Source organism: Coturnix japonica, chromosome 1, assembly GCF_001577835.2.
Source record: "Coturnix japonica isolate 7356 chromosome 1, Coturnix japonica 2.1, whole genome shotgun sequence".
Classification (NCBI taxonomy): Eukaryota; Metazoa; Chordata; class Aves; order Galliformes; family Phasianidae; genus Coturnix; species Coturnix japonica.
Genome location: NC_029516.1, coordinates 132,096,379 through 132,111,466, shown reverse-complemented (window position 1 = coordinate 132,111,466; position 15,088 = coordinate 132,096,379). Strand labels below are relative to the sequence as shown.

Genomic DNA, 15,088 nt, shown 5'->3' with positions numbered 1-15,088 from the left:
CAGGTGACACAGCCTTGTTTCCAGAGCTTGTACACCCCTTTCTTCGCCCTCAGTTCTCTCAGCAGGTCCTTGCTGAGCCATGCCGGTTTTCTACCTCTCCTGCCCACTTTCTTATTCAGGGAAATGCAGACCTCTTGTGCTTCCAGGAGGGCATCCTTGAAGAGCAGCCAGCTCTCCTCAACGTCCTTGTCTTTGAGGGCAGCACGCCAGGGGATATTGGCCAGCATTCCATTGAGTAGCTTGAAGTCTGCTCTTCTAAAGTTCAGCATCCTGGTCCTGCACTTTGCCAGGCCCACATCGCTTGAGATCACAAACTCAACCAGGGCATGGTCGCTGGAGCCCAGGCAGCCTCCAACCTTGAAGACATTTACATAGTTACTCAACATAGAGACAGTAACACACACCTATTTTAAATGATTGTATTTAGGTTGAAATGAATCAAAAATAACCTTAGGAGCATAGGTCAGATTTAGGTATTGCTGTCTAGTCAAGAAAATAGTACTAAAGATCTTTCTAAAATTCTACACTTTATTTTTTTTGTTTTGTTTTGTTTTGTTTTGTTTTGTTTTGCTTTGTTTTGTTTTGTTCCCCAGATTACAGAAGTTTCTGGGTAATTTCTGATCCTATTGCTCTCAGCCATATCTAAATATATTTAGCTTTGGTTCTTTCCCCAGTATTGTGGGTTTATTTCTCTGTGCTATCAGTCTCCTAGACTTCTGAGAGGCATCTGATAATATTATTGAACTGTCTGATTTGTCACTGAGGTCACTTTCATTGCTCATCCTGCTGTCTTGCACTGCAAGTCCCCATAAACAATATTTATGCCATATACATAAAAGCTGCAATAGAGAAAATGATAAATGTTTGGTCTAACACAGCCATGAACAGGTCCAGGCCACAGAAAGGGAACAGAAATTACCAATTATCTTTCTTAGCAATCTTTTAGTGTTTGAATGGTTCCTTTTGATAACCTCTTCTTGTTCTCTGGAGATAAAGCCCAATTGCAGAGTTACACTTAAATTAAGAATAAATCAAGAATTGCACTCTTGATTTGATTCCTATTGGCTCAAACACCAAGAGGGCTTTTGTTGACTTTGTTGTACATTTTCTGTTTAAACAATTGTGCATGTTCAGACTTATAATATGTAGTTATCTGTGTTTGAACATTCTTCTAAAATAAAGTCATTTTTGTTTCTGACCAGTTTAACTTACTGAATCCTGTTTTCAACCCTGGAAAATTTAGTGCTTGCTTTCCTATTAAGTCAAGGCCTTCTTATGTAGCTGAAGCCACATTCATTTTGCAAATGCACAGAAGAAATAATCATACTCTCTTTCAAGTGAGATACAGTAGGAAAGTATACTTTTCATTAAGAGAATTTCTTAAACTTCATGTTCCAGATGAGATGGTAGAATTTGAAAAGCCTTACAGCTGTGAGATTCTTTCCTTATTTCTGTATAACAAGAAGTTTTTCATCTCCAGGGAGTGGAAGGAAGAAATTATTTCAAAGATTTGACTCCTTATCTTTGCCTTTACAATGCTGGAAAAATGGATTCCACACCTCAGGTTCTATTTAATGTGGGCTTGTTCACACAGCAGATGAGAAAGAAAAATATTTTTCTAGACAATTTAGAGGGCAGGTTTTTCAGCTCAGTAATATCTCATGGGATGTTAATCCTTGTATCTTGAAATATTTTCTCAACCTGCACTATTTTCAGTCTGAAAAATTCCTGGTTTAATGATCCTTGTAAGCAAACAATGTTCTTTACACCTAGTTCATTTGCAATTGATTATTCCTCTGACATGTAAAACAGGATTTATGAAGAACATTTTAACATCCAGACGTGAGTGTTCAAGCATTTCAGATTATAAAAACCAAGTTAAAAAAAAAGGTTTAAATCATCACCAAGAAGTGACACAGGAGAGAAAAAATAATTAGCATTTTACAAAATATCCTGTGACTATAGTTCTTCAAGTACCTTTCTAAATTTGAATTTTCCATATTCAAGTAAACTGATGTGCAGTTCTTTTCAGTTTCCTAATAGTAGGAAAATCTATTATTTTCATTTGGATATAGATATTCAGTCTCACAGTTCAGAAAGCATTTGAGCATTTTGTTCTTGTGATTTTTTGACCTTGACTTCCATGGAAAAAATTGTGAAATTCCACAATTCATGTCTCCTATAATGATTTGCTATTTTAAGTGCGTCCTCATGACACTCAGTCTTTATTTTTCTATAAACAGTTTCAGAAACACACATATTTATAACTTAGGCAAAACACTGATAAGAGTGATGCTTATAAGCAGCTTTGAATTTTCTGGTGCAGATATTTTCCAATTTTATCCACCGAAATGTCTATTAAAATTAGCAATAATGTTTTTCATCTTCAAAATGGAGGAGTGGTATCTATCTGCCTTCCAGAACTATACACATACAGTTACACAATTATAGATATACTGAAATGAATAAGTATGAAATATAGCCCATATTTTAATTAGTGTTGGAAAGAAATATAATTTCTCATGATGTAAAAATTATGAATAATGGTAAGGGGCATCTCAAAGAAGAATTTCTAAATTTCCCCCCCTAAACTCTTAGGGGGGAAAAAATGATTCCTCTGAGTAGCAATGGATTAAGTGCTTAATATTGTGCAATTTGTATCAGATAGTATATATGTAATTTTGTGGGGCTTTTTTAATGTTATTAAACCTTAGAGTTCAGCTGTTTCCTTTAATTTTTTTCTATAATTTAAGAACACATTGAACTTTTAATGATATATTTTTTAGAAAATATATTTTATTGGCTATGAAATTATTAAAATTAAATTGAGTATGTTTTATGTCTTTCCATATTCTCAAGATATAGTATACAAGAATTGTAGGAATCTTGCAGCTGTTCAACTGATTGTATCAATTTACTTTTATTTCAGTATAATTCAAGAACAAAGTTGAAGATGTTAATACAAATCCATAGTCCTCAAAACAGCTCTACTACCTTTCACTCATCAGGGATACTATAAACTGATAAAAAAAAAATTAAAAAAAATGTAGATAGCATTTTTTATTTAAGAGATCAGTATTAAATAAGACTTTTGGTTGGCATAAGCAAGTATTTTCAAAGTGACCTTCTACAGCATAAATTCCCAGCTGAGTATGGCTGAGGCAGTATTTCCATTTATATATGAGATTGTACCATATGAGCAGTGAGCTCAGATCTTAGAATTGAAGAAACAGACTGAAACAATAAACAGCACTTAAATAATACATTCAAATATGTTATGAATATTTATATACTGTTCTAATTAGATACATTCTGTCATATTTTCAACTGAAATCATTTGAAAATAACTTGCTTGATATCTAGAGTATTAAGTGAAATCAGCAGTAATATAATGCTTGTGGAAAAAGCCAAAATATGAACAAGAAAAAAATGAATCACTTGGGTCTAGCTGTGAACAAATCTAGTTTCAAGAGAAGAAAGAGGAAGAGAAAGAGGAAGGGAAAATATATATATATATATATATATATATATATTACTAGCAAAGCCTTATCTGGTTCCCCCATTTAAAAACGAATAACAAAAATCAGTAAGTAGTAGCTGTATCCTGCTGAGATGATAGTGTCAAAGATATATGATGTAAAGCAGTGAGTGACTGGACTGATATTTAGTCTTTATACTGAATTTAATTAAACATCAAAGGAAAGAAAAAAGGACCTGTGCCTCTTAGGACAGGTGATCTAACAGGTTCTGGCAATTCTGCATAATCTATAAAGTGTTCACCATAATACACATCAGTCTGGCAACAGCTACATCAATCTAAATTTTTAATTGAAGTTACATTTACTTTGAGACTTATTTAATGAGAACAGAAACAATTTTTTTGTTATTAGAAAAAAGTTTCCTTAGTTCTAGTTTATTGAATACAATAAAGAGCAAATATTAAAATAATTGAAAGTATTGGACTTCTCTTCAGAAATGCAACATCATTAATTTCTCCTTATGTCTTATTTCAATTTGTATATAATTCTGGGTAGGAAATACTAGAATTAAACTGTTACATTTTTTGGACAGGAAATGTTAAAATTAGACTATCAAGTTGCCCACAGATATATCAACATTTGGTGGTTGAATATGGGAGGACTACTTGTCTCAGTGGAGCTTGCATTTTCCCAAGAGTTGTTTGAGACATGCTAATGCACACAAGATCAGGCTCTGACCTGGGAACATGCATAAACATTGCATTATTATCCCCTTAGTCCTAGCTGAAACTTTTGAAGTAATTAGGCTAGGAACGAAATTATACTTGAAAACAGTTCATTTTTTCTATTTATACTGTTAAGTTGGAGGCAGGCTACATGAACAAAAAAATGACATAAGGACTTCTCAGAAAAGACAATGATTCATTTTAAAACTCTATCCAACTATGATCCGCTTACATGGAATAGCAGGAATATACCTCACTGCCTTGTAAAAATGCTTTTCTTTAAAGCAGAGTTTGTTATTTCAGCCTGAATTCTGAACTGGAAAGGAAATAAATCTTTCCAGTTTTTAACTAGAAGCCACATTGTTAAAGCATTCATACAGTTTGAAATAAAATGCAATCATCCTCCCTACAGACTGGAAGATTGTTTAGTGTAGATGCACTCACAAATAAGTATCTACTTTCTGGGCTGGCTAGCAGTTTCACCTCAGGTTTTTATGTTAAGGAATGGCTCCACGTGCTTCATAATGAGACTGATTCCATAGGAAGTGTTGGAAGGCATTGTGTGCCTGTTGGGGTACTCAGCTGTGATGAATTTTGCACAAATTTGACAGATTTAATCTGTCAAGAAATGACAGGATTTGGACCTAAGTATGGCTTTATGCTCTGCGTATTTTGGAGGAATGTCTCCACGTTAGCATCAGACAACATTTATCAGTTACTTCAATAAAAAATCTTCTATAAGTACAAGTAGAGAAACTGAAGCAGAAACCTTAGATCATAATGTAATTCTTGCACAGTCATGAAACACATCCAGGATTTTTTTTTTTTTTTTTTTTAATTTCTTATAGCAGGAAAAAAATAAAAAATAAAAAAAAATAAAGCCAAGACTTGATTATAAAATAGATCAGGTACATTATAAAGTGATTTTTGAATGTGAGTGCAGCTTCATGATATTTGCCATAAAAAGTCCTCTCCTCAATTATTTATATTTTCAAGTTCATGATTGCAAATTCTGTATTCTAGGTGAAATAATATTACATCCAGAAAAGTGTTCAGTAATGAAGCCCTCTAGAATCTTCCTTTTTGTGTGGTGTTTTGTTGTTGTTTTTTTCTTTTTTGTCTGTATGCATAAACTTAGATTTAGCTAAAGATGAATCTGTCAGAATTTGTTAAAAAATGCTGTAGTGTAACATGTCCTGTGGCTACGGGGCTCAGTCAAAGTTCTGATTGGCACTTTTCTGACATGCTGCAATCTGTGTACTCTTAAACTAAAATAAAGTTGTCCAAGTCAGTCAAGGAGACAACATGATACAACTAATGACTGTTCTATGGTGGTTTCCCCAGTATTGTCATTTGTTGTGCTCTGATTTATTTATAAAATATGAATTACATTAGGACCTTTTATTTCTAAACTTTGAAGTCTATGCAAATTTCTCTGCTATGACTAGTATACAACTAATTGCAATGCATTGTAAAAGGCTAAATAAATAAAAGCCTATAGTAACAAATATTATTTAAAACTGATAAACAGTTTTCCTGAGCAAATGCAGGTTTTGAATATCTCTGAATGATATGAATGTCTGTCTTTTGACTGGTCTGCAGAAAAGTATTTTTAGGTGTGAGAGATTCTCAGTATAGATATTGTGGGATTTCTTCAATTTTTTGTTTGTTTGTTTAGGATGAAAAGATAAAAATGAGAAATAGGCTTTGAAAATATGTTTCATTTAATTTGCCATCACAAAATGTAGCAAGCATGATTGGTTGAAAAGCAACTTTCTGTAATAATATACAGATTTCATGTGTTCTCAAATAAAATCTAAGCTGATTTATGTTTGTTCTTTTACCAAGGCTTCACACTGTTAGGGAAAAGTTTGATATTTTTTTATGCATGAGAGCTGTCATTAAGGAAGAAGAAAAAGCTGACTCTATTCTCTGAAATAGAAAGGCTGAAGTTGAGAATCAAAACTTGAGTGTTCACTGGAGGCTGGATTCACAAAGACTTCAGGCCTCCAGAATAGATAGTTCATCTTTATTTTTCCCCTTGCCACAGTAAAAGTCAGTCAAGTAAAGATAATTATTACTGTAGGTGGTGGAGATATACAGAGCAGCCTTGAGAACAAGACTCACCAGATCACAGCTTAATTACTAAACCCTCCTGGATCCATTTTGGACCACCTGCTCTGGATCTCTCCATGTGATGCCTGTGTGCTCTTCAGAGGAAGCTTCCCTACAGAGGTCACTTCCTGAAGATACCTGTCCTGTTGTGGTCCTCTCCTTTCCTTCCACACTAACCCTAGTGTAATCTAAATATCATAGAAATAACCTCCTCTCTCTCTTCAAAATATTCAACATATTTAGCTTATTGCTACTACTGTTGCTTGCACTACTACCTCTTATTATTCTAAACACTTGAAAAATAGCTGAAAAACCACACAAAATACTTATTTTAGTTACTCGGGCACTAGGTGGGACCCAAAGGAACTGTAGTGCCAAATACAGTGTAGTAGTACAGGATGTGGCCAGAAGGTACTAGCCATAAGCAACTTGAATGTAAGGTAGACCCTTCACCTGGCCTCAGAGAGATCAGCTGATACTTTATTTCACCATGCTTATATTTTATTTCAGCAGCATAGCAACTTCTTAGACAGAGATCTTCAACATCGACCATGATCAGCAAGAAGATGCTTGTGTAGGTCTGTGTCTGAGATTGAAATGAATATACAAAATGCTTGTGTAGTTTTCTCCATCTGCTTTCTTCTCTGAGTCACAACTCAAAGCCTCTCATCATAAAAATGGTTTTCTCTTGAAACAAAAGCAGGACACCCTCCTTTCTTATAAAATGCTGTTGATGATGCCACCATTTTGTACAAAAGATATTGAAATACAGTTTTAGTATGAACTAGACAAGATATGAGAAGCTTGAGTTCAGCTCATTCTTTTTGTGTGGTAAGAAATTATTCTCACTACTTTGGAGAGAGTGTTCTGATAAAGCTGTCCTGCAACACAAAAAGAATTCACAATTCACTGAACTGTTGTAATTAAATATTCTAACTGGCCTTTAAGGTCCTGTTCTAGCACATCAGAAATATGATCAGGATCTTTAGCAGAGAAAAATTAGACTAAATTTGTGATAAAATGAGGCTCATGTAAATATTCGATATTTGGTTGTTACAAATATAATACAAAGACCAGAACTTTTTTTATTCCTCTAGCTATGCTTTTCAAGAATGAAAGCACCAGTATATTTTCATAGAAGATCAAAATCACATAGATATAAGAGCTGTCAGCACAAGTACCAGCATGGGCTTGAGAAGGCACAGATGGAAGATCATGTGGATTACAGCTGAATTTAGGAGGTCAATCAGAAGTCAACAAATTTGCATTGACAAGAATTCTGGACAGAGAAAGAAGCACAATTTTAAGCATGAAAGTAACTTTGCCAATAAAACTCTCAGTGGCCACCAGCAGAAATACAGCTTTAAACAGCAATTTCAAAGTAATTTTGAATGTTCTGTGTTTTACTCACATTCCCCTTTAGTTGCTACTCTTTTTGTAAAAGTGGGCTTGTTTTAGGTTTGGGGGTATATAGATAGCTAGACAACTAACCATAAAAAAGTAGTTCTGAGCAGTCAAAATAATGATTATAATCCTTTCTTAAACTTATACTTAGTATTTGGATTTTCTGGTGATTAATATAGTTGAATTTCTACTTTTAGTGCTTTTTCAGCACCTGGTACATTCAGAGAATCATTCTCCATTTTTACTCTTTGATTTCCTTGAGGAACTGACCTCATGATTCAGCCTTTTCCTAAATAAAGGCAGTAACAGAGCCTATATCCTTTTCTTCTCCCAGCTGTTTTCCAAAAGCTTGTAGGATCTTATTGTACTGAGACCAAGCTCAAATTTGATTGAAACTGGCCAATATGTTCTAAAGCAATCAGAAAAGGATGGCTAAATATACCTTTACACACCCCGTCAGAGTATTGTGTGAGTAAAATGCATTTCTCTAGGAAATAGAGGCAAAAGTCACCTCTGAGCATGGTCAGAAACATCTGATCTAACTTTTGGCAGAGCTGTTTTCAAAAGAGGTCTAGTGTGATGAAAACATCCTGCACCAGAAAAAAGTAAAGAAATCCCAGAGGCAAAAATAAAAAAGAAAAAAGAAAAAAAGAAGAAAGAATTACAGTTTTACTATGAACCTGACAATAAAAACTACCAGTCATCTTAGCACAGGCTGCTATAGTGCAAAGTCAGATTCATGCTTTCACACCCTCTTTTAGCACAAATTTCCATGACTATAGAAAAAAATATTTCCAATTCATATTAAACTGTTGCATTTATTCATAAGCCAACAAACTGAGTGAAAGGAATGCCATTTCTTTGCACTTTCTTGTTCAGAAATTCTCAGATCACTGAGGAGCCTGTAGCCTTTCTGTCATTGTGCTAGACAGTCACTCTGACACAGGAAACATATGCTCCACTGCACGGTGACAAGACATTTTGCAAGTAGCACCTAGTATTGTGCACTTTTTATCGAAGATAGAGTTTCAGTCCCGAAAGCATACATTAGAGTAGCATGTAAAATTTTAAAAGTCTGATACAAAACAAATGAGGAAATAAGAGGGAAAGGGAAATAATGGTTACCCAGCTAACACTAAGTGGTTATCAAATGTGTTCAGTTTGGGCAGTTTAAATCTAAGAATGGAGTATTCAGTGGATATCCTCTAGAAGAAGATTTATCCGACCCTGCAATAAATGGGATAAAGAAACTGCCCAAAAAGGTTTATTTCTCTCCAATTGGTTATGGAAGGAATTACTGAATAGACACCTGGCATTCTGATTGCTAAAAAAGATGAAAGATCCTATCATCGGAGATGACAGGGGGTCCTTATGAAAGAAATCTGTCTCTAACCTTAATTCTCCCTCTCCAGGAAAACTGTATGATTCTAGTGAAAACTGTATTAGACATTCATGTATGTTTATAGCTACACACTATTTCTTTCTGTCAGCCACGTACACATTAACGATTTTGACTGAGAGCCCTAATCTCACATGGTGCCTTTCCATTGGCTATGATTACAGTTCTAAGTTAAAAAAGAGCAGCCATGTTATGTCATATTGACACTTAACATGAAATGCATTAGGCTGTTGTCAGTAAAATGCTTTTTTTGTGGCTTCAGATATTGAAAGAAATAGTTATACAACACACACACACACACACACAAAAAAAAAAAAAGAGGTCTGATCACTTTATGAAGTTGTCTGAGTAAATATGAGTAAATAGAAGGCCATTTTCGTGTTAGAATAGTGATATCTCTTTTTCATGACACATGTCTGAATAATTTAATAGAAATTATCTTGGAATTATCTTGGATTTACTGCACTTTAATAAAAAGGAGAATCTCATCCAGTGTGACTGGCAGTTCTGGCTTGAGTTAGAAGAGTGTAGTATCACTTCAGGATTCTCCTGGTTAGGATCAGTCAGTTTCTGTCCAACTTATTTCCTGGCTCTTTTTCATTTAGTTCCAGCAGATTTCATGTGGGAGGGATGGGGCAGAAAGTGCTGCCATCAGGAGGGGAGTGTTGATTTTTTGCATTCCTGAAAGTTGCTGCTGGCTGTAATGAATGAAGATAATGAGTAGGAATTGCTTAGCATCATAGGAGTGTGTTACTAAGGGTTGAGATCTTCTCACAGATCTCCCCTTCTATGCTTATTGCTTGAGACGTACAATCTCAGCAACCCCAGCATTCACAGAACAGGAGATTGATTTCCTCCTTTTTCTTTTTCTTTCCCCCCTTCAAACTCTGCAGGTCAGTCCCACCCCAGGGTGCATCCGGGCGTTAATGAAGATGTTGTACTGCCCTTACTGCAGAGGACTTCCCACTGTGAAACCTTGCAACAACTATTGCCTCAATGTAATGAAGGGCTGCCTAGCAAATCAGGCTGATTTGGATACTGAGTGGAATCTGTTCATAGGTAAGAAGAGTTTAACTATTAGTGGAAGGAAATACTGGTAATAGCAAACATCTGCAGAGTTCTGTAAGGTTAGAAGATGCTGTTGGTCAGTACTTGCAGTGAAACAACTGCAGGTGCATCTCATTTTCTAGTTGACCTTCCTGGATCGCAGAAGGAAATGATACTTCCATCCCAAAGCAAGTCGCATTTCATATTTCATATTTCAAAAAGAATTGTGTGGTGTTAGGAGTTCTGATCTAAATTATTATATGGTTTGTGAAATATTAGAAAGCTTTGCTTGAGGAAATGATAACAAGCTTAACAAGGCCAAAATGGTTTGTACTTCAACTGAAAATAAGGCCCCTGCAAGTTGAGAAGATTGTAGCATTGTGTAACATCTATTCAAATTGCAAAAGCCCTTTTCTTAATTCTGGTAGTATGTAATATACATCACTTAAAATGTTGAATACACGAGAAGTTATTAATTCCCCGTTCCCAGTTAAAATGTGCTAATGTCCATCTTTTAGTGTTTTGAACAAGCATACTGTCAAAATGGTAGAATGAAGTCTTGAAAACATATTTAAAGCTTTATTCACATAACTCTTCAATCAACTAATAAGCAAAGAAAGAAATCTCCTTAACAGCCATACAAATATCCTGGAGCAGAAGAACTCTTGAAAGAATAACCTTAGACAAGAAATAAGACCTTCACTTGTTTTCGGTCATATATAGTACAAAGATGAATATAGTAACAATATGATAATGATAATATAGAAAGAACAGAACCAACTAGTTATATATCAAACCTTTGTAAGCATCCCAGGCAAAACTGAATCTGGGGAAAATAAATCAGCTGGAAAAAATGGGATAAACTATTGTACTTAAGGAAAATATTACTTTCTTCTTTTGTGAAACAAAATATCAGCAATCTCTGCCTAATTTCAAACCCTACTGACCAATGTGACTTTGAAAGCTTGACTCTGACTCACACATGCATTTTCACCTTACTCAGCACAGTGGTGGTACAAGATGGATAGGGAGAAGAAAACAGGATGAAAAATGGATCAGAGTAAGCAAAATGACAAATAGTATCAAGTGTGCTACAAAAATAGCATAAGCAAAAGTGCAAATAGCAATTATAAAAGTGATATAAAAAAACATACCTTCTTAGTTTCTTGTACTGGTTAAAGGAAACTACCACAGGAAGAAGTGCTGCATGGGGGAAACCAATGTATTGCTGGTATGAATGGAAGAATCAGTTCATCACCTGAAAGCTAAATAAGAGTGGATAGAAAATAAATGCCCACTTGTTAAAGACATTGTGAAAGCTACTTTCCCTTTGAAGTTAAAAAGTATGCAAGACCTGAATCATCGCTAATTATGATCACAGAAAATAATGTCGGCTTTTAGGGAAAAAGAAAAAAAACTAAAATAACAGCGTTTCTGTTAAGGTAAGCACCTGTTCAAATCAAAAGCTGGAAGGTAAGATTTCAGGCCTTAAGAGATTTCCTTTTCTGGTGCTTTGAATCCACTGAGAGATTTGGGCAGGGTAAGTTTAGTGCTCAGAAGTGTGGAAATGCTTCCAGCTTCAGACTTTCAGTCTTTGAAGCAAAGCCCTTGTCTTCATCAATATATTTCACATTTTCATTGTTCCTGCTCTCAGAAAAGCAAAACTGCATGAAAGCTAGCACATTCTGTTAAAATATCATGCTAATTTATTAAATACCATGTAAAACATCAAGTGCTTCCTCAAGGCAAGGTAAACTGCCAGGCAATTATCCCTTCATGTCAGTGATGACAAGACAGTATAAAGCACTGATACATCAAGACGTATTTTCTCTTTCTTCTACCAATACAACGTTCCCTGTACAAATTGATGGGGGATGGATTAGAGGAAAGATAGAGATCTCCCTGTGTTTGGAAAAGGTATTCTGTTTTATCCTATTTTGTGAGAACCATGACAGCTTTGCTGGGGATAAGGGTCCTCAGTCCTTCCTTTATGAAAGATTGAAATCCAGCAAGTTGTCTCTGTCTCTGACAGCTGTCAGAGGCTTTCTAATAACACATGCAGTTCCCTAGTACTAAACACAACAAGATTTCTTCTCACTGAATTAAAATGAACAGCAGCACTTTACAGCACCACTGAGCTATGAGAGATTGGAAAGTATGCATGAGCAGTTTTTATTCCTGTTCCAATGTGAGGAACCATGCACTAGGAAAAAAGTAATAATTTTGTGCACCAACAGTCTCTGTGTAGGCAGGAATCCCAAATAGTAGTGCATATTCATACACAATAGAATTGGTTTGCATAGCTTACAACCAGTGGACTATAAGGTTGTTTTGGCTAAAGTTAGGACTGGGAGAAAGCTCCCATATGTGTTTGTCAGTAACAAAGCAAATAGTATCCTCTGGAAAGCATGCTCTGGTATTGTTCTGCAGTTACTTGAAATGTCCAACAACACCAAAATCTACAAGTGAGGAGGAGCAGAGGAAAGTAAACGGGCTGTCTGACAACAAGATGTGTTATATGTTCCACCTAGTTTATAAATGCAAAAGCCAGTACTGAAATCACACTGATACAGCACTAATAAATCTTACATTCACTTCCAAAGCTAGGCAGAGTAGGACAGCTTCCCCTAAACATCTGGTGCTTTCCAAGATTTTATAGACTGTGAAAATTGGTAAGAGGTGAAACAGCTGCAACAGCATGACACACAGTTTATTTTACTTTTCCTATTTGTGTCACCTTAAGGTCTGTGTACTTTCTGTATAACATTTCACTACAGGCTTTTGTACTTTGCTGTTTTTGTTATTGCACAATAAAAGCCAAATGTAACGCATCTTGCTCAAGCAGAATTCCTATGAAAATCAGAATTTTGCCTCAGAAAGGAAGATATAGGCATTACTAACTATTAAACTGTGATGATTCATTGCTACTTCCAGGTATCTATATAAACTATTTAGGAGCTAAATCAACCACATTTAGTTCAAAAATATGCATTTCAACAGAGCTTGCTTCTGATGTTTTGCCTATGAGCTACTCCTCTCTCATAATCTTCTTTACTCCAGTCTCAGACAAAGTTAGCCAAGGAAAGATAAAAAGGATGAGTAGAAGAAATGCACTGCTGAGGAAGGAGATTGCTTCAGGGGAGAGTTGACTGATTCCGTGGAATGGGAGAAAGTGGATTTTCTCTAGGTCTCATAGCCCAACAGATACAGTCAAAATTGTGCTTCTCTCCATGGAGCTAAAGCAATTAACAATGACAAGGATCAAGAATCCCAGCATTCATTCCATCACAGAAACACAAAAGAGATGAAGAGGAAATATTCCCACTTACAAATATTCTAAACATATCTATCTTAGGGAATTAAGTTCAATTTTAGCAAGACTGTTACTCCTCTTCAATAGCAGCCCTGTTTTTCAGTGCCTATTTCTTTCTTCCTCAACAACTGATAAGTTGATTGCCTTCAACTTCTCTTTGTCTCAAGTAGCCAAGGAACTAGCTCCCCTTAGTGGGCACCATTCTTTCCCTTGGAGCCCTCATTCAGTTTCAGAATGGCAGAGTGGCCATAAACCATTTGGTTTCTGCTGGATTCCTTTCACAGACAGCAGCAGGTTTCACTTCCGTCTTGAGATAAAAATATAGACGATGCTAAACTTGAGTGCCAAGCAAGACTGTGTGCCAAACTCAATACCCCTTATGTAATTCAGCAGAGCAAAAGGGTGAAAATCCAGGTAACTGCAGCAATCACAGCAATGATGCTGCTTGGGCTTCTTTTGTGGACATCTAAAATAAATTATAAATGCTCTGTTGCTGCATTTATTGCCAGTGTACACTAGTGTAATGCCTGAATAGATTGTGCTTGCTTTGCTGCAGTCCATGGAGGTTTGTCACTGCATGGCTATTTATAGCATCAGAAATTACAAGTAAAATATTTTTTTTATGGAACCATTCAACAGTAAATCATGCATGCTTGACTTTGCTGCTGTGTTTATAAGAAAGGACATTGGTGTAAAACCTTCAGGAACTGTGTTGGTAACACAGAGGTGCTGTGATTCTGACCTCCCAGAGCACTGCTCAGGACCACATGATTGTCCGTGAATAAGAGCCAAGGGGCACTTGTGCTTGGTTGCAGTCACCGCTGGAGAGCAAGTGGATTTGTTGATGGTGTATTTAATATTTTAAAAGTTCTGTTGTGTAGCAAGGCAGAGCAGGCTGTGATGTGCCCAGTTTCTAGCTCTGAAGGCCAATAAATCTGGCATCCAGCTCCGAGAGCCAGAGCCACATCTTACTGCCAGCATCTTGCTGGTTTCTTCAGCCACAGGAGAAAATCCTATCTGCAGGGTTTCAGCCAAATCTTCTCCTGCCAGTCTTGAAGATATTGCACTTACCATCAGTGCTGCAGCTCTGAACTTCTAATAAGCCTATCCATTGCTGTGCTTTAGGAATCCCTTTATTTTCTTCCCATTGGTATGACTCAGACACTTACCTTAGGAGACCTCTTGAGATTGAGCATACCATGCAATCTCAGTTATAGCACTTCAATCACTTTAAGTAAAACTCCCCATCAAAACCTTAACTACTTACTCCTAATGAAAGCTTTAGAGAGATGAAAATACGCAATCAGTTTTATTTACTGCTTACAAAAGCCCTTAGGACTGTGTTTTCTCCATTCCATGTGCGAGCACAAAGATAAATATTTTCCTATTAAAGCTTCAAAAGACCACCCAGATCTGGTTCCTGTTACTGGTTTATTATTGTGCTCTTTCAGAGTCAATTTGGCTCATGACAAAAAAATCAGTAGGAAAAATTCTTGCTCCTGTTTGATCATGGTAAGTGAGAACTAAAATAAATGTTGGCAACCCTGGTTAGCTGGCACTAAGATTTCTCCTCTTTGATGGCCTCCTCTGTAATCATTGCATGAAA

General features: G+C 35.9%; 1 protein-coding gene across 1 annotated transcript in view; it reads left to right on the top strand.

Moving 5' to 3' along the window:
• The window catches only part of GPC6 (glypican 6), a 697,205-nt gene that overhangs the window by 487,349 nt on the left and 194,768 nt on the right, over positions 1 to 15,088 (top strand). The window contains exon 4 of the mRNA XM_015851542.2: positions 10,016 to 10,181. Coding sequence (XP_015707028.1) covers positions 10,016 to 10,181 — 166 coding nt within the window. The remainder of the gene's footprint in view (positions 1 to 10,015; positions 10,182 to 15,088) is intronic.